Source organism: Schistocerca serialis, chromosome 8, assembly GCF_023864345.2.
Source record: "Schistocerca serialis cubense isolate TAMUIC-IGC-003099 chromosome 8, iqSchSeri2.2, whole genome shotgun sequence".
Classification (NCBI taxonomy): Eukaryota; Metazoa; Arthropoda; class Insecta; order Orthoptera; family Acrididae; genus Schistocerca; species Schistocerca serialis.
This window is the reverse complement of record NC_064645.1, coordinates 317,324,508-317,344,898: the sequence shown is the minus strand read 5'-3', so window position 1 is coordinate 317,344,898 and position 20,391 is coordinate 317,324,508. Positions and strand designations below refer to the sequence as shown.

Below are 20,391 nucleotides of genomic sequence, written 5' to 3'. Positions count from 1 at the left end.
GTATATTCTTCCTTCTTTTCGGTCTCCTGTATCTTCCTCAGCCGCTCTCTTAAAGTAGGGGCCAAGTTCTCTGCAGCTTGATGTGCTCTTCGTCTCTTTTTATTTTTTGATGATTTTGGTGAAATCGTCGGTGAAATCTGTGGTGAACTTACTGGCGATTCCATGGAAGGTCGAGGAGAAGTCACCTGTCCCGCCTTCGTGGTGGAAGATTTTTGAGCTCCGTTAATTTCGGAGTCAGCCGTTGCTGCTGTTTCTACGACACGTGAGATGGGTGGTGTCATTGGTTCGTCTTCTTGCGCCCCCCAATTTCCTTTGACGTTTCCTGAACCTATCTGTAGTGTCCTGTCATCTGTGTGGTCGTCAGTTATTTGTTGCATCACTTCCTCTTTATGTCAATCCACTCTAGTTCCCTCTGGGATGTTGGCCCATGCATGTGTAACTACCGCTTCGTACTCTACCATGTCTACATCAGGTATTATCGATGAAGCTTGTCGCTCGTGGGAAGAGTTGTCAGAAGGCAAGTGCGGTGCGCCCTCAGTGACGTCATTACTGGCCAGTTTCTGATTGTCATCGTTAGTCAACTCCGCGGTGCTTCCCGTTTCCGTGCGCGCGTCGGAAGGTCCCGCCTGTTGATAGGGGGCCCGGCCAGCTGCCGCGGCAGCGTACGTCACTTGCATGCTTACAACTTCTCCTGGGACAGCCGCCTCGTTAGTCGGTAACTGAGGAACACGCCTTCTACTGCACTCACTTCTGACGTGCCCTGTGGCGTTAGATAACGCACAAGTCCGTGGCTGCCCATCATACGTTATGAGAGCGCGATGGCCACAGATATTCAAGTAAGAAGGGATATGTGGTAAGAGCTCAATCTTAATCTGTCTAACTCCATTCAAAACCGGAAACATATATTGCTCCGACCATTTTTCTGCAATATTAGATATAACCCTACCATATGGCTGAAGAGCAGTATTGATTGCTCCGGCAGGGACCTCGAACGGCAGTTCGAAAACTCTCACTGTTCGAATGCTTAGCCCAGCATGGGAAACAAGAACGTCACTAACGGTTCAGTCTGTATGATTAAATTTCATTTTGCCACCACATTTGTCAACTATCGAGGAGCACAAATCAGAGGAAATCAATTTCAAAAAGACAGAATTGGAAACAAAAGAAAGATGAGCGCCAATAATTTCGTCTCCTGTGATCTTAACTGTTTATGAAAGCTACCATTTGATCACAAAAGCCTTTAGTCTTTTACAGGTCCAATCAAAAGTGAATCTAACCGTATCTCTTCTTTCACAGTTAATTTCGTTCATTTTGTCATTTTAAATCACTGAAAGATGCAAAGTAAACAAAGCGCTCTACTGGCCTTCGTAACAGCCACACAGCCGCTGTTTACGCCAGCCCTCCTAGCGCTGCCGCCACACGCCCGTCCAGCTCGGCGGCCGAGCAGCGAATGCCAGCTGAGCTACCCAAGCACGACTCACGCCCCGTTCTCACAGCTTTACTTCCGCCATTACCTCGTCTCCCACCTTCCAAACTTTACAGAAGTTCCCCTTGCAGAACTAGCACTCCTGAAAGAAAGGATATTGCGGAGACATGGCTTAGCCATAGCCTTGGGGATGTTTCCAGAATGAGATTTTCACTCTGCAGCGGAGTGTGTGCTGATATGAAACTTCCTGGCAGATTAAAACTGTGTACCGGACCGAGACTCGAACTCGGGACCTGTGGAAGGTTGGAGACGAGGTACTGGCAGAAGTAAAGCTGTGAGGACGGGGCGTGAGTCGTGCTTGGGTAGCTCAGTTGGTAGAGCACTTGCCCACGAAAGGCAAAGGTCCAGAGTTCAAGTCTCGGTCCGGCACACACTGCGCACACACTCCGCTGCAGGAAATACTTCCTGAGGGAGGCATTTACCACATGGGATTCATACAAATTGGCTCTGAGCACTATGAGACTCAACTGCTGAGGTCATTAGTCCCCCAGAACTTAGAACCAGTTAAACCTAACTAACCTAAGGACATCACAAACATCCATGCCCGAGGCAGGATTCGAACCTGCGACCGTAGCGGTCTTGCGGTTGCAGACTGCAGCGCCTTTAACCGCCACTTCGGCCGGCAAGGGTTCATACAGTTCTGAAATCGCGTTTAAAGTTTGTTGGAAGTCACTCTTCCCAAATACTGAATGAATATACCCAGCATCATTTGCTTGCAGTGAGCTAGAATTCCTCATGACATGTACACACTTTCTAACTGTGATACATGTATTACTGCGTTGAAACCTTTAATGTAACATTATATTTCTTAATTATAGGATTATCACAGTATTTATACTCAATCATCAGATAGGCAATCTGCAACTGAGTTCACGATCGATGAACCGAAAATGACACTGAGCACCATGGGACTTAATTTCTGAGGTCATCAGTCCCCTATAACTTAGAACTACTTAAACCTAACTAACCTAAGGACATCACACACGTCCATGCCCGAGGCAGGATTCGAACCTGTGATCGTAGCGGTCTCGCGGTTCCAGACTGTAGCGCCTAGAACAGCTCGGCTACCTCAGCCGACGATCTATGAACCATGAACCATGAATTAGGTTAGTCTGTTAGTAATATGTTCCAAAACACAGCGCATAAAAGCAGCAGTCCGACTACGGAATTACCATCTCATGCGGAGGCTGCAGTTAACACCACAACACAAACGACAGCCTGGCGTGGCATGGTAGCGCCGATTGCCATACTCACCGATGATGGTCACTCATGGTAGTGCAGGACCGTGATTCATCGCTGAACATAATGCGGCGCCATTGATTAGGTCAGCAATAGAGGACGCACTCTTTTACAAGCTATCTGTGTACTTCGTGTCATTATCTCCGAAAAATATGAATGTAGATCTAACACCCAACTTTTCTGCAGTCTTGTGCCAATTGTCATTCAAAGCGCAAGAAAACGGGACATGAGGCTGTAGTCTCCAAATGGTGATAAATCAAAAATAGATTTACAGCAGTCTTAGAAAAAGTTATAGGAATGAATGATTAACTATGAATTCCCTATTATCTGATAATAGCGAGCTGCAATCTGCAAGTGGGACTTTGTGACCTTATTAGCCGTCTAATAATACGGATATCCAGTATGTATTACACACATCAAAACAAGTTTTGCATCACCCCATTTCCCAGAACTCCTGAATATAGACGTTGACTGTGGATATTGTATCACAGACACAGTCCCTTTGGCTGTTCAGAGATGTCACTAAAACTGCCCAAAGATGTAAATAACCATGCGTAAGCAGCACCTATTAGACGGAGGGGGTCCGACAGCCGATCAGTTCCAGTCACTCCACCAGGAAGGAGGTGCACGGCTCGTGTTGTCTCTAGTTCAGCCATGCTTAGACTGTCAATACCGTGGTTCGATCGCGTCCGCATTGTTACTTTGTGACAGGAAGGGCTCTCAACAAGCAAAGTTCAAAATGGTTCAAATGGCTCTGAGCACTATGGGACTTAACATCTGAGCTCATCAGTCCCCTAGAACTTAGAACTACTTAAACCTAACTAACCTAAGGACATCACACACATCCATGCCCGAGGCAGGATTCGAACCTGCGACCGTAGCAGTCGCGCGGTTCCGGACTACAGCGCCTAGAACCGCATGGCCACCGCGCAGCAAGCGAAGTGTCCAGACGTCTTGGAGTGAACAAAAACATTTGTTGTTCGGACGTTCAGGAGATACAGAGATCCTGGAACTGTCGATGACATGCCTCGCTTAGAACGCCCAAGGGCTACTACTGCAGCGGATGACCGCTACCTACGGATTATGGCTCGGAGGAACCCTGACGGCAACGCCAACATGTTGAATAACGCTTTTCGTGCAGCCACAGGACGTCGTGTTACGACTCAAACGGTTCGCAGTAGACTGCATGATGCGCAACTTCACTCCCGACGTCCATGGCGAGGTCCATCTTTGCAACCTCGACACCAATGAAGCGCAGTACAGATGAGCCCAACAACATGCCGAATGGACCGCTCAGGATTGGAATCACGTTCTCGTCACCGATGAATGTCGCATATGCCTTCAACCAATCTTTGGAGACGTGTATGGAGGAAACCCGGTCAGGCTGTACGCCTTAGACACATTGTCCAGCGAATGCAGCAAGGTGGAGGTTCCCTGCTGTTTTGGGGTGGCATTATGTGGGGCCAACTTACGCCGCTGGTGATCACTGAAGACGCCGTAGCGGCTGTACGATAAGTGAATGTCATCATCCAACGGATAGAGCAACCATATCGGCAGCATATTGACGAGGCATTCGTTTTCATGGAGGACGATTCGCGCCCCCATCGTGCACAACTTGTGAATGACGTCCCTCAGGATGACGGCATCGCCCGACTAGAGTGGCCAGATGTTCTCCAGACATGAATCATATTGACTGTGTATTATCTTTCCTGCTTCAGTCCGAGAACCGAGGTTTTAAATTTGCATGTACGCCGCCTGTCCGTTGCAGTTTGCCTTGAAAATGGCGGGGTGTTCTCCCGCCGAAATATCGGCGGTCGCTGAAAGTGTTACCTGGCTGAATTCCCGGAAATTATTTGAAAGTTGTATACGCCAGGAGAAACTCAGGTCTCACATGCGTGGGATAGATTGAAAAGGGCTGGTTATGGACGACGTGACCCACCAACCAATCTAAGGGATCTACGCCGAATCGCCGTTGAGGAGTGGGACAATCCGGACCAACAGTGCCTTGATGAGCTTGTGGATAGCATGCCACAACGAATTCAGGCTACTGGGTATTAGAGGTACCGGTGTGTAGAGAGTCTGGATCATCTCTGAAGGTCTCGCTGTATGGTGGTAAGACATGTAATGTGTGGTTTCCATCAGCAATAAAAAGGTCGGAAATGATTCCAGTTTTCTGTACAGGTTCCGTAACTCCTGGAACTACATCTACATCTATATGGTTACTCTGTAATTCACACTTAAGTGCCTGGCAGAGGGTTCATCGAACCATTTTCATACTACTTCTTTACCATTCCACTTTCGAATGGGGCGTGGGAAAAAGGAAAACCTAAATCTTTCCGTTCGAGCTCTGATTTCTCTTATTTTATTATGATGATCAATCCTCCCTACGTAGATGGGCGTCAAAAAAATATTATCCCATTCGGAAGAGAAAGTTGGTGATTGAAATTTCGTAAATAGATCTTGCCGCAAAGAAAACCGTCTTTGTTTCAGTGACTGCCACCCCAACTCGCGTATAATATCAGTGACACTCTCTCCCCTATGGCGCGATAACACGAATCGAGCTGCCCTTCTTTGCACTTACTCGATGTCTTCCGTCAATCCTACCTGGTAAGGATCCCATACCGCGCAGCAATATTCCAGCAGAGGACGGACAAGTGTAATGTAGACTGTCTCTTTAGTGGGTTTGTCGCATCTTCTAAGTGTTCGGCCAACAAAGCGCAGTCTTTGTTTCGCCTTCCCCACAATATTATCTATGTGGTCTTTCCAATTTGAGTGGCTCGTAATTATAATTCCTAGGTATTTAGTCGAATTGACAGCCCTTAGATTTGTGCGATTTATCATATAGCCAAAATTTATCGGATTTCCTGTAGTACCCTTATGGATGACCTCGCACTTTTCTTTGTTTAGTGCTAATTGCCACTTTTCGTACCATACAGAAATTCTCTCTAGATCATTTTGTAATTGGAGTTGATCGTCTGATGATTTTACTGGACGGTAAATTACAGCGTCATCTGCAAACAATGTAAGGGGGCTACTCATATTATCACCTAGAACAGCAGAGGGCCTATGAATCTACCTTTCGGAACACCAGATATCACTTCTGTTCTACTCGATGATTTACCGTCTATCACTTCGAAGTGTGACCTTTCTGAGAGGAAATTACGAATCCAGCAACACAACTCAGACGATACTCCATATGTATGCAATTTGATTAATAGTCGCTTGTGAGGAACGGTATCAAAAAATTGTTGAAATGGCTCTGAGCACTATGGGATTTAACATCTACGGTCATCAGTCCCCTAGAACTTGGAACTACTTAAACCTAACTAACCTAAGAACATCACACACGTCCATGCCAGAGGCACGATTCGAATCTGCTACCGTAGAGGTCGCGCGGTTCCAGACTGAAGCGCTTAGAACCGCTCGGCCACTCCGGCCGGCGAACGGTGTGAAAAACCTTCCGCAAAATCTAGGAATATGGAATCGATCTGAGATCCCTTGTCGACAGCACTCATTACTTCTGGGAATAAAGAGCTAGCTGTGTTGCACAAGAACGATATTTTCTGAATCCATGTTGGTTATGAATCAATAAGTCATTTTCATAGAGGTGATTCATAATGTTCGAGTGGCGGCCGCGGTGGTCTAGCGGTTCTAGGCGCTCAGTTCGGAACCGCGCGACTGCTACGGTCGCAGGTTCGAATCCTGCCTCGGGCATGGATGTGTGTTATGTCCTTAGGTTAGTTAGGTTTAAGTAGTTCTAAGTTCTAGGGGACTGATGACCACAGATGTTAAGTCCCATAATGCTCAGAGCCATTTGAACCATAATGTTCGAGTACAGTATATGCTCCAAAATCCTACTGCAAATTGAGGTCTGTGATATGGGTCTGTAATTCAGTGGGTTACTCCTATTTCCTTTCTTGAATATTGGTGTGACCTGTGCTACTTACCAGCCTTTAGGAACAGACCTTTCGTCAAGTGAACTTTTGTATATGATTGCTAAGAAAGACGCTATTGTGTCTGCATACTCTAAAAAAGTAACCTGATTGGTATACTATCTGGACCGGAAGACTTGCCTTTAAGTGATTTGAGTTGTTTCGCAAGACCTAAGGTATCTACTTTTATGTCACTCATGCTAACAGCTGTTCTGGTTTCGAATACTGGAATATTTACTTCATCTTCTTTCGCGAGGGAATTACGGAAAACTGTATTTAGTAACTCCACTTTAGTGGGACCATCATTAGTAACACTTTCATCGCTATCGCGCATTGACGGTATTGACTGTTTTTTGCCACTGGTGTACTTTACATACGACCACAATCTCTTTGGGTTTTGTATCATATTTTGAGACAATATTTCATTGTGGAAACTAAATTTCGAGCATCCGTGAAACTTAGCTAGTCTTGGGGATTTTGTGTTCTTCTGAATTTTTCATGCTTTTTTCGTTGCTTCTGCAACAGCGTTCTGACGTGTTTTGTGTACCATGGTGGATCAGTCTCGTCTCTTATTAACTTATCCGATATGAAACTAACTATTGCTGTCGATACTGGATCTTTGAATTTGAGCCATATCTGGTCTACATTTAACTGAGGTGATGCAGAACCTTTTTTGATGTATGTATATGCTAGTTCCCTGTCGTAAGATTGAGGCTTAAAGAAATCTCGAGCGTAACATTTTTTTTTGTAATATGTAAAAATCTGCCAACCGGTTGCATAGGTTTTCTATATACCTTGACCAGGTTTTGTCACCTCTATGGGTGACTCCACCAGAAGGTAAGGTAATTACATGAAGAACATATCGTCAAAGATGTACAGTGACTTAAGAGCTGAGTTGCTCAAGTCATACATTAAAATATAAGACATAATGTTCTTCAAAAAGTCAAACATCAATACATAAATAACGCCGGTGTGGTGTGAGGAACATTATGTCTTATATTTTAATGTATGACTTGAGCAACTCAGCTCTTAAATCACTGTACATCATTGACGATATGTTCTTCATGTAATTACCTTACCTTCTGATGAAGTCATCCTTAGAGGTGACGAAACCCGGTCAAGGTATATAGAAAACCTATGCAACCTGTTGGCAGATTTGTACATTTTTTCAAATTTGTGTATACGGTTGCTGCAAACGTCAGCCATGTTCAAAGTCGCACGCGCGTAACGTTATTCCCAAGTCCTCCAGGCACCTCAACCAGTGCGGCCCGTTTTCGACGCCAGCCCAGGAATCAGAAGACGGAGCACCGCGGCCGGGGATGGACGCGGCGACGGGTTCTGCGCCGGTGCTGGGCGCGGTGGACTACGCGGTGTTCGGCGGCATGCTGCTGGTGAGCGCCGGCATCGGCGTCTACTACGGGTTCTTTGCGCGCTCCTCCGGCGCCGACGCCTACCTGGTGGGCGGCCGCTCCATGAGCACCGTCCCCGTGTCCCTGTCACTCATCGCCAGGTCAGTCCATTAGACGTCTCGTAGAAGCACTTCTTGTCGTATATTTTGCCGCGCCACTTCAAAGTAAAGCCTCGAGCTTTCGACGATTACCTCCATCGTCTTCGTCAGAAGCATTTGACTGTCAACACTGCTGCTGTGGCGGCCTTATATAGCCCATAGACGGCTTCTCATTGGTTGGAAATTACGTAGTGCTCTCGCAGATGGTGTTGTAAGTAGGCCGTTTAGGTTTTTATATTGGTAACGTCACGTAACCTCTGTATGAAAATCACTGGCTGTACTGTGTGCACTCTGTGGCAGGTTGGCATTGTTGAAATATTCGCTATAGTAGTGTTGGGCAGTTGGATGTGAACAGCGCGTAGCGATGCGCAGTTGGAGGTGAGTCGCCGGCAGTGGTGGATGTGGGGAGAGAGATGGAGGAGTTTTGAGAGCGGATGATCTGGACGTGTGTCCATCAGAGAGAGTAAATTTGTAAGACTGGATGTCATGAACTGATATATATATATATATATATATATATATATATATATATATATATATATATATATATTATGACTTTTGAACACTTAAGGTAAATACATTGTTTGTTCCCTATCAAAATCTTTCATTTGCTAACTATGCCTATCAGTGGTTAGTGCCTTCAGTAGTTAGAATCTTTTATTTAGCTTGCAGTATGTGCGCTCGCTGTATTGCAGTAGTTCGAGTAACGAAGATTTGTGAGGTAAGTGATTGGTTGGTTGGTTGTTTGCGGAAGGAGACCAGACAGCGTGGTCATCGGTCTCATCGGATTAGGGAAGGAAGTCGGCCGTGTCCTTTCAGAGGAACCATCCCGGCATTTGCCTGGAATGATTTAGGGAAATCACGGAAAACCTAAATCAGGATGGCCGGACGCGGGATTGAACCGTCGTCCTCCCGAATGCGAGTCCAGTGTCTAACCACTGCGCCACCTCGCTCGGTAGAGGTAAGTGATTCATGAAAGGTATAGGTCATTGTTAGTAAGGCCCATTCTTTTGTAGGGATTATTGAAAGTCAGATTGCGTTGCGCTAAAAATATTGTGTGTCAGTTTAGTGTTGATCAGAATAAGAAAAGAGCGAAATGTCTGAGTACGTTCGGTTCTGCTCAGCTGTTTGAAAATCAAATAACGTAAGGGGTTTACCAGCACAGTAATTCATTAATTTTCCAAAGGGGATGTTTCAGTGTCAACGTCTGCGGCGTCATGTAATAATGCAAATGTGTTTCACATGTCTGCAAGTCGTGTAACTGAAGCGGGACGTGGGGACCAGCCCAGTATTCACCTAATGGGATGTGGAAAACCACCTAAAAACGACACCCAGGCAGGCTGGCTGGCACACCAGCCCTCGTCGTTAATCCGCTGGGCAGATTCGATCTGGGGCCGGCGCACCTACCGAGTCCAGGAAGCAGCGCATTAGCGCTCTCAGCTACCCTGGCAGGTCCTGGCAAGACGAGAATGTGGCAATATCAAAATGTGACGATTTTGTGCATGCGTTTTTATTGAGAACTGAAAGCCTACAATAAACAGGGTACTTCAAGTGGTGAATAACGCCGACGACTTCGCCACTTTGAAAACAATCGGCGTCTTAGAAAAGGCATTAAGTGAAATTTGAAGTTATACTGTTTGCTTGCTGTACATCGTTTCTCGAAGTCATATAGTCAGTGCCTACACGTCTTCAAATTTCCTAACTGCCATGATGATAATTTCGTAACAACACAATGCACGAAGTGATTCAGGCTGTTCATTTCCTGGCGACTACATAAATGAGACAGCGTTTATACTTACAAAATTTTCTATTTGTCGTCTTTTTAACAAATAATGTGCAATGAAGTTGTAAGTTTTGGTGCACAAGCAGTTAGAGCATAGGATCGCGTCACTGGCGGTACGTCAGTTGGTAACAAGGCGCCTACCAAATTATGGTAAAGGCCCAAAATTGTGACAGGTACTAGCAGATCCATATAGTCCCGTTGCTTGGTGTAGCCCTCCTAATGACGGGTATTTATACACTGAGAAAGTCATGCGATAGCGACACGCACATATCCTGACGTCAGAAGTATTGCGTACACGAAATATGAAACAACACTGCATTCACGGAGCTGTCATTTGTACTCAGGTGATTCGTGTGAAAAGGTTTCCGAGGTGATTAAGGGCGCACGACGGGAATTAACAGGCTTTGAACGCGGAATGGTAGTTGGAGCTATACGCATGGGACATAACGTTTCGGAAGTCGTTAGGGAATTCAATATTCCGATATCCATCGTGTCAAGAGTGTGTCGAAAATACATTCCAGGCATTCTCTTTCACCACGGACAACGCAGTGGCCGACGGGTTACACGTAATGACCGACAGCACAGCGGCGTTTGCGTAGGGTTTTCAGTACTAACGTAGAAGCAACACTGCGTGAAATAACCCCACAAATCAGTGTGAGACTAATGTATCCATTAGGACAGTGTGACGAAATTTGGATTTAATGGGGCTATGGCAGCAGACGGCCTAGCCGAGTGCCATTGCTGACATCACGACATTACCTGCAGCGTCTCTCCTGGGCTCGTAACCAAATCGGCCGGACCATTTTTTTTTTCTTGGTCATCAGTCTACTGACTGGTTTGATGCGGACCGCCACGAATTCCTTTCCTGTGCTAACCTCTCCATCTCAGAGTAGCACTTGCAACCTACGTCCTCAATTATTTGCTTGACGTATTCCAATCTCTGTCTTCCTCTACAGTTTTTGCCCTCTACCGCTCCCTCTAGTGCCATGGAAGTCATTCCCTCATGTTGTAATGTTGTTACTTTAATTTGGTATGCTGATATCGGTGCTAATTGACAATGAAAGTGGGTTAAAAGCTGTGATCTGTCTGGGGAGAAGTTAATCTTGCATTACTAAGCAACTGTTTCACGACTGGGTATCTAGTCTAGGTTTACCAAGCAGACTAACATTAATGATAATCTTTTAATAGTCATACAAAACCGGTAATATATATACATATAAAAAGAGAATTTAAATAAAAAGAAAGAAATCAGTTTATATTTGGAAATTTATTTTAAGATTGTTCATTGAAATTTCAGCATATTATACGTGAGTTATAACTGAGCTGGTGCCTTATTTACGACTGAAAAATGTGAGATTGTAATCTTACGGAACACATAAAATATGGAGCCAAGATTGGGAGACTGCATACGACACTGCACTCATAAAATAACTCACGAAGAACATTGAAACATAAGCAAGAAGAAATTAACCACAACCAACAGATTCAGTTTTTACCCAAAGAAATTACGTTCATACCACAATCCTGTCCGTCATGTAATTACCACACACTGGTATACTAAATTCATATTAACTCTTTGTGAAGTCTTCGCAGAAAGAATAGCTGAGGGCTACTTTGATGATTACACCACATGCTCCACGTGGTCAACTTGGTTTACACAAAGCGTACAACTCCACAATAATTTTGATAATTAAAATACATTAGATCGAAAAGCAATTGACAAAAGCAAAACCTTGAACTGGTTACTAACGTCTTACTATTAACCTGATGGGTCAAACAGTTATATAAGCACGTGGTAGTGGTCTCGCAAAGTACACTCCACGTGGGTTGAACATAAAGAAAAGCATAAAGAAAAGTTGTTATATTGTAAAATATTGTCAAGACGAGACGTTATAATCACACAAGCATTCACATTTAAGATTGATGAACTTAGTTAGAGTTACTGATCAACACGTGGTTCCACTTTACTCACAGAGTAGTAACAAAGCAACAACCGGAAAATAATATGAACTTCACACGAGAATTACACTACGCTGCAATTTAAGATAACCTTAGATATTTTAGAGCTAAACCCGAAATAAAGATGATTAAATTTTCAGTTACGCTGAACTTAACAAATCCATTGTCCTACGGACTTAGCAGACACGCGCTTAGCCGGAGATCTTACCACTTCAGACGCTCGCCACCGCCAGACCGCAACTGCCTACTGCCGAGCGTGCTTCCTGAGACTGGCTCACAAAGACAAACGGAAGTGGCCAGAGGGGCAGCTTCCTATACCAACATGACAACGGACGGACAGAACCATACTAAGGATAGAAACCTCTCTGCTTTAAGAAAGCGTAGCTACCTGTTCCGACGTTGGTCCTACTGTTCTCTAGCAGACAGCCTTGTCTGCTACCCTCAAGCATGCAACTACAAACACATTTGATCATTCATCCTCTCACACAGAAGGGAAGGGGGATGACAGTATCTTATCATATACAGTATATAACAGAAAGCGGATGTAGGTTCCGTATGAGACTGTGTGACATGAAATTACATATAAACTGTGTTTTAAAGTGTAGTAGTGTGACAGATCGTTCTTGTTTACGTGTAAAAGTAACACGTTCCACTACTCAGTCTCCTCCCAGATAGTCAGAAACGCCACAGTAAATTTAGAAGAGGAATTTACTCCATAAATGACAACAGATTTAAGAAATTAAACATGAAAGGAATCCAACAGAGACCTTTCATAACCCCAACGCTCCGGGAAAAGACTGTGCAGGGAATTTTCTGGCCATGCTAGGACATTCCCAAGCAGGCTTCTCACACCCTACTTAAACCAAAAGTGTAAAGAAAAGGCAAAAGGTCACCAGCTACTTGCTAAAACACAATAATTTCAACAAATCTTTAAAATCTACTAATTTCAAACAGAAAAAAAAGAACACAATCTGTGACACCTATTTAAAAGATAGTGTAGACCTAATTCGGTCAGCAAGTAAAAACAATGGTTCCTGTGTCATTAATATGAAAACAATTTCTGGTTGTTACCCTTATGGAGTTCACCAGTATTTGCTCATTGCAAGAGCCAACTGATCACAGGCAAATTTATGACTGTTTATTAACAAGCAAAATTTATGAAAATAGCAAAGATGCCACAGCAATTAAAAAAAAAACATCAAATAACATCGGTATTATAAAGCAGAACATGACAATGCACAATCCGCAAAAGCAAAAAAAAATGATAAGAGAAAAAAACATGTTTTACAAAGTGGTTATCGCAAAAAAAAATTCTATATCTTATAAAACTAATAATTTGTAGAATTAACATAACTATGTGGCATTAATTTAATCACTCTACTACATTTCAGTTAGTTAGCAAACAATGAGCACTGTGTCATTATACTGAAAATACAATTAATTATGTGATTGTTACCCTTAAGGGGTTCCTCACTATAAATATGCCTCATGCAAAGGCTAATCGATCACAGTCCAATGAGAATGAATAGCAATCTGACTGATAAACGAAGCAATGCCACGTGAATGAATTTACGAAACAAAATAACACAAATCTAATACATCACACAAGAACAAACATTGATCAATAAAACAGTACAATAGTCAATATCTAAAATAAACAATAAATAGAACACCTGCAAAATACGAGAGTCAAAGTCTAAAAAAAATTAATAAATAGAACACCTGCAAAATACGAGAGTCAAAGTCTAAAAAAAATTAATAAATAGAACACCTGCAAAATACAAGAGCCAGTCTAGTAAACACCAATAAATCGAATCCCTGCAAAACACACGAGTCAAAGTTTCTGTGACAGAAACACACGTATATGCATTGAACTAAGAACCGTATAATCACTGTTCACTGATACACTCACTAGTTCCACTGTTCCGAGGCACAGTATAAGGGGTGGGGGAGGGGGTTCGTCGCCGCAGCTGTCAGTAGGGATTTTTGTCCATCTGTTGCGTGCAATCCCGCCGTCTCTGCCCTCTCATGAAGTTTCTCTTGGTGGTCTGTGTCACGTACATCTCGATTTGGTTCCATGTTTGTGTTGTCAAATTCGTGCGGTATCCTCGATTGACACGCCAGGTTGATATTCCTGGGCAAGGATGGCACTTAGTGGCTCTTCTTTTGTGCCACCCTTAGCGACCAGAGAACATCGAACCATGATTTACTGTCGCTTGACAGTAGGCATCCATCAGGAAATGTTGATAGGCGTCGTTGAAGTCTGCCAGTTTCTCTGGACAGTATGTGTCTAAAGGCTCCACGCCCTTTGTGTTGTTACATTCTTGAGTTATCCTCAATTGACTCGCCGGTTTGATATTCCTGGGCAAGGATGACACTTAATGGCTCTTCTTTTGTGCCACCCTTAGCGACCAGAGAACATCGAACCATGATTTACTGTCGCTTGACAGTAGGCATCCATCAGGAAATGTTGATAGGCGTCGTTGAAGTCTGCCACTTTCTCTGGACAGTACCTGTCAAAAGGCTCCACGCCCCTTGTGTTGTTTCTCCGCGGCCGTCTCGTCACGGTCGCGTGCGTGTGGTGCGTTGCCAGCAGATGGATTTCCGCGCGGTGGACCGCTCGCCCATCTCAGGTCATCGCCTCGAGGAAGGGTCGCCCGGGGCGGCCGCCCATTAGCTCCAGGTACAAGGGAAAGTGTTTGCCGCGTACCTTCTTTTGTTGTCGGCCGCGCTCCCGAAGTGGCCTGGCTGACAGCGTGTCCTGCTGGGAAACCCGCCAGTTTACAACTAGTCCGGCTGCTCCCGCTGTCTCGTAAGAGTTTTGCCGGTTCGTTTTCACGTTCCCAACTGCATTCACAGAAAATTTTTTTTTATCGTAGTTATGTGATTACACAATGTCATACATAATACCACTTAGTATTGTCTTTCACAATTTTTAAGAACAAACGTGAGACTTAATTTATTTTTATTTTTTTTTTAAATTAGATGAATCGACAATATAAAATAAAATTTAAATGACTTGACAATGTAAAAGAATAAAAATGAAATGACTTTACAATGTAAAAAAAATAAGAATTAAATGAACTGACAATATAATATTTAAATCCACATCACTAATGTGGTTCACTTACGTTTTAATAAATCCAATGCTACTTATTAATTCACTAAAATGAATAGGATTATGCCTTGTGCAAGTATAGGTCAGGACAGCATAGGGTTTACATGTTATTTACACACACATATATGCACACCTGTTGTCTATTCTACAAACTAACTACCCATAAACATGCATTACTCAATATTCTACTTCTATCCACTACTAGTTAAGCCAATAAGCTACTTCAATGCTATTTCAACACCGTGTATATACCACTACAACATTGTTCTAATTCGTCCTCTTCTTGACGCTCGCGGCATACGTCTTGTCACATGATAAATATGGAGAAACTTTCCTTAAACATACACAGTAAAAAGAACAATGGTTATTTACACACCAAAACATTTATACCAGTTCGCACACCTGATAAGAGACTCGCAATTATACATTTATCATACTCATGTATTCACACATAAAACAGTAAGAAAATTTCATCTAAAATTACGTTATCACAAGAATTAATCACACAGATGGCTCTGAGAAGGGTACAAATATTTTAATTATACAGGTTATACTACATTTTCTTACCCATTTCGTCCCTTCTTTAAGTTACCTTTCGCTTCCAAATCAGTTATTTCGCCTGTGGTGGTTATTCTGGACTCATTTCTCATGAATGGCAAAATTGTGGTCACCTCTATTCTGTAAAACAGTTTCATCTTAACATGTTGAACTCACAACAGACACAAAAGATCCGAATCCTCCTGTAGTTTAAATGACAAATGTTTTGCTTCATCCTTATTACCTTAAACCAAGCTTTCCTTCGGTCCCATAATCAAAATTATTTAATCATCCTCTACCTTCAAGAGGGAAATTTCCTCAGTACAAATCATATAGGCTGCAGTGCATCCCGCACCAGCGAAAACGGTAAGCTGTAATGCTCACAGCATCAGCAAAAATACATAAACGTCGCTTTTCTGGGACAAGTATTAACGCAGAATAAGTTTTCAGGCTCTGGCTCAACATCAATCAAGACTACCGAAAGGATCCATATTTCCGTTCCATTCTCCATTTGCTGAAAAACTGCTCGTATTTGACTACCACAATAATATTTCAGAGCCACGTAAATTACACAAACCACAATTCTTCTTTCACCTTGAAGGGAATCAATATACTTACGAAATCCACAGACAGCACTTTACGTACTCAGCTATAAAGAACAACAAAGACATATATCATCAATATTAACATATCATCGCATATTGGGAAGCCATTGGTTAAACAATCGTATTATCGCGTCCTGTTTTCAAGATTCCAGATTTACTCATTCCTTTCTCAGAGTTCTCCTGTCTTAAAATATTCATACAGCACGCATACTATAGTAAGAGATCCTCATTTATACTGACAGATATAGAATAGTAATAGATAGATAGTAGCACTGAAAGCAGAAAATCGGAAACAAGGCTACTAACAGCTGGGGACCTGGGTTTGCCAGACCCATAATACCCACAGATCGGATATTCCCCTGAGTTTTGCATTAATTCAATACAGATCTTGCTTCTCTCAGGAGCGGCTCTTTTCAATTTACACACACAAAAAAAACAGCATTTCACTCGTTCACAAGGAAACCTTTTATCTTTACGTTTGAATCAAACTAAATCCTAATTGCACAAGGAAAGAAAACAAATTAACAACATCACTTCAATCAATCACATAAAAACATTTTTATCATTAATTTTTACCAACATATTATTCAAAATGCATGTCACAAATTTAAACTAATCAATTCATTCTCTTCACTATAAACCCTATGTACTCATTTGCCATGTCGCTCATTTGTTCCGATTGGCGCCTTCTGGGCTGATCATTTGTCATTGCCGGTTTCGTTCATTTCCATTTACTGGATTATGTCTAGGGTTGGCCGGCCGAATTTCAACATCATGTGGGGCTCCGCCTACAATCCTACTCCCACTGTGTTCATCGTAGTAACGATGCTGGTTGCCGTACCTGTTGCGTTCACGATCTTGTCTACGTCCTCGATCATTTCTGTTGTTCCACCTGTGTTCGCGACTGTCACCCCAGTTTCTATACGGCCGGTCCCGATTATTGTTCCGTTCGCGTCGCGACGACCAGTCACGCCGTTGATTAGTAATACGGCCACGACTGCGGTCGCGCTGCTGTGCCCCGTAATATCTTTGTGCCTGATTAGGCGGGCATTCTGCTGTATTATATTCCAACTCTTGGAGAAGTGTTTTAAACGTTTCCACGTCCTCTTTGCATCGTCCCGCAAGAATGACGTGCCGCAAGTGCATCGGCAATTTGGTGATGCATATCCTAATTAGTTCCGCAGGCCCGTATGGATCGTATAAAAATTGATTTGCCTGCAGCATGTGGTCGAATAGGCGTGCAGGGCTGCCGAAACCAGACTGGTTCAAATTTGGCAGCATAATTATGCCATGTTTGACCCTATCTTGTGCCGCTTCCGACCAATAGGCGGACAGAAAGGCTTGTCGAAACTCCCGAGTGGAGTTGCAGTGACGCGCTGCCGACCTCATGCGAATCGCCGGTTCGCCTTCCAAATAGCCACACATATATTCTATCTTATGTGAACTTGCCCAGTCGGGAGGAAGACAGAACTCAAATTGCTCGAGCCATGCTCGTGGATGTATTCCTTTTTGCGAATTTCGGAATATCTCAAACTTTCTTACCGTAAGGAAATGTTTGAAATCAAATCCCCGCATTTCCTCCTGTCGAGGCCCTTGAATGTTTCTATTTTTCTCATGTCTGCCCCTCAAATTACATTCTTCCCTGTCGTCAAAATCTCCCTCGTGGCCGGAGTCCCTCTCTGCACTGTTCGTACGGCTATTTTTAGTGCTATTGGCGAGTTCGGAATCACACGCCATGCGGTTTTCCAGATGCGCCACGCGTTCTTGTAATTCGCCTGTTACAGCCTTGTGTTGCCTGTTCACTTCGAATTGTCCCTTCTGAAATCTCAGAAGCGAACGCACTTCTTCGGTCTCTGCGGCCGCTACCGGTGTAGTATTGTTCTCGCTTTCCGTCAGCTTCATCCTGCCTACAATGTCCGCTAATGCCGCAATCTTATCATCTATTTGTCTCTTGTCCTCCGCCCCAGTCTGCTTCAATTGTTCTACTTGCTGTTCCAACGCGTGGATCGCTAAACTGTTGTCCGCTATTGTGTTGCTAACGGACGTGGGACAATGCGTTTCTGCCTCTTGGACCCTCGAGAGTACCTGCTTATGTTCCCTTTGGCATTCTTCCCTCAGCTCTTGGAAATTCCTAAGTAGCCGTTCTTCGCTTTCTTTAGTTTCGGCATAGCCACTCCGCTTACTCTGTTCTAAGGCTTGCAGACGATCATCGATTTGTTCAAATGTACGGCCTAATTCTTTCATAATATCACTTTTTATTTCACTTGCCAGATTGTTTATTCTTTGTGAGATATCATCGGACACTCTCTGCATCGACTTGTCGACTTTATTTGTCTGCTGGATTAGTTTTTCGTCTATTTGTTCGCCTAGCTCGCGGATAGATTTTTCAGATGACTCTTTTTGTTCTCTGAACGATTTTTCAAATGATTCTTTATTTTGTTGCAATAAGGTTTTCATGAGTTCTGCCAAATCAATTTGGTTAGTTGGAGGCAAATTAATTTGTGTCTCTGATGTGAGACCGTTCGTCCTGTCTTGCATTTCGTCTGAAGTATTCCCCATTGCATTTTCGGAACCGCCCGACGCGTTAACATTCGAAATTAAATTATCCCCTTGGTCCATGTTGCTTAGGTTGTCGGACCGCTTACTTTTAGTTTGGTTACGTGTCTGCATTAGTGCAATTTATAACCGGTATGCTACACAATAATCAAAATAAATGTGTCTCACAAAAATTACGATAGTCACACGAAAGATACCCAACCTAGTACGCACTTTTTCACACGCAAAACAAAATTTTATCTTAGATCGAAACAGTGGAATTTACAAGCGAGAATAAAAAAAACACAGACATATAAAACATACAAATATAAAAAACACAACAAGACAAACAAGGCAACGCCGATCAACAACGCCGTGAATCTTTTGAAAGTCTGCTCGAAAACAACGCAGAAGTTGTTTGAGCGCTGTAGGGAAAAAAATTAAGATTATAACACGCTCGCAATCTAACGTTTCAGAGATTCCAGAGTCTAGCGGAATCACAGAACAGGGTCGCCATGTGTAATGTTGTTACTTTAATTTGGTATGCTGATATCGGTGCTAATTGACAATGAAAGTGGGTTAAAAGCTGTGATCTGTCTGGGGAGAAGTTAATCTTGCATTACTAAGCAACTGTTTCACGACTGGGTATCTAGTCTAGGTTTACCAAGCAGACTAACATTAATGATAATCTTTTAATAGTCATACAAAACCGGTAATATATATACATATAAAAAGAGAATTTAAATAAAAAGAAAGAAATCAGTTTATATTTGGAAATTTATTTTAAGATTGTTCATTGAAATTTCAGCATATTATACGTGAGTTATAACTGAGCTGGTGCCTTATTTACGACTGAAAAATGTGAGATTGTAATCTTACGGAACACATAAAATATGGAGCCAAGATTGGGAGACTGCATACGACACTGCACTCATAAAATAACTCACGAAGAACATTGAAACATAAGCAAGAAGAAATTAACCACAACCAACAGATTCAGTTTTTACCCAAAGAAATTACGTTCATACCACAATCCTGTCCGTCATGTAATTACCACACACTGGTATACTAAATTCATATTAACTCTTTGTGAAGTCTTCGCAGAAAGAATAGCTGAGGGCTACTTTGATGATTACACCACATGCTCCACGTGGTCAACTTGGTTTACACAAAGCGTACAACTCCACAATAATTTTGATAATTAAAATACATTAGATCGAAAAGCAATTGACAAAAGCAAAACCTTGAACTGGTTACTAACGTCTTACTATTAACCTGATGGGTCAAACAGTTATATAAGCACGTGGTAGTGGTCTCGCAAAGTACACTCCACGTGGGTTGAACATAAAGAAAAGCATAAAGAAAAGTTGTTATATTGTAAAATATTGTCAAGACGAGACGTTATAATCACACAAGCATTCACATTTAAGATTGATGAACTTAGTTAGAGTTACTGATCAACACGTGGTTCCACTTTACTCACAGAGTAGTAACAAAGCAACAACCGGAAAATAATATGAACTTCACACGAGAATTACACTACGCTGCAATTTAAGATAACCTTAGATATTTTAGAGCTAAACCCGAAATAAAGATGATTAAATTTTCAGTTACGCTGAACTTAACAAATCCATTGTCCTACGGACTTAGCAGACACGCGCTTAGCCGGAGATCTTACCACTTCAGACGC

The 20,391-nt window shown here is 42.9% G+C and overlaps 1 protein-coding gene across 3 annotated transcripts in view; it reads left to right on the top strand.

Moving 5' to 3' along the window:
* Positions 1–20,391, top strand: part of LOC126416410 (sodium-coupled monocarboxylate transporter 1-like) — a 253,907-nt gene that overhangs the window by 53,783 nt on the left and 179,733 nt on the right. The window contains exon 2 of one of the 3 annotated variants that reach the window (XM_050084124.1): positions 7,942–8,167. In XM_050084124.1, the coding sequence (XP_049940081.1) occupies positions 7,977–8,167 (191 nt within the window). In that variant the 5' untranslated portion in view covers positions 7,942–7,976. Of the gene's footprint in view, positions 1–7,898; positions 8,168–20,391 lie in introns of all 3 variants that reach the window. The other 2 variants (XM_050084122.1, XM_050084123.1) reach the window with 2 other exon arrangements.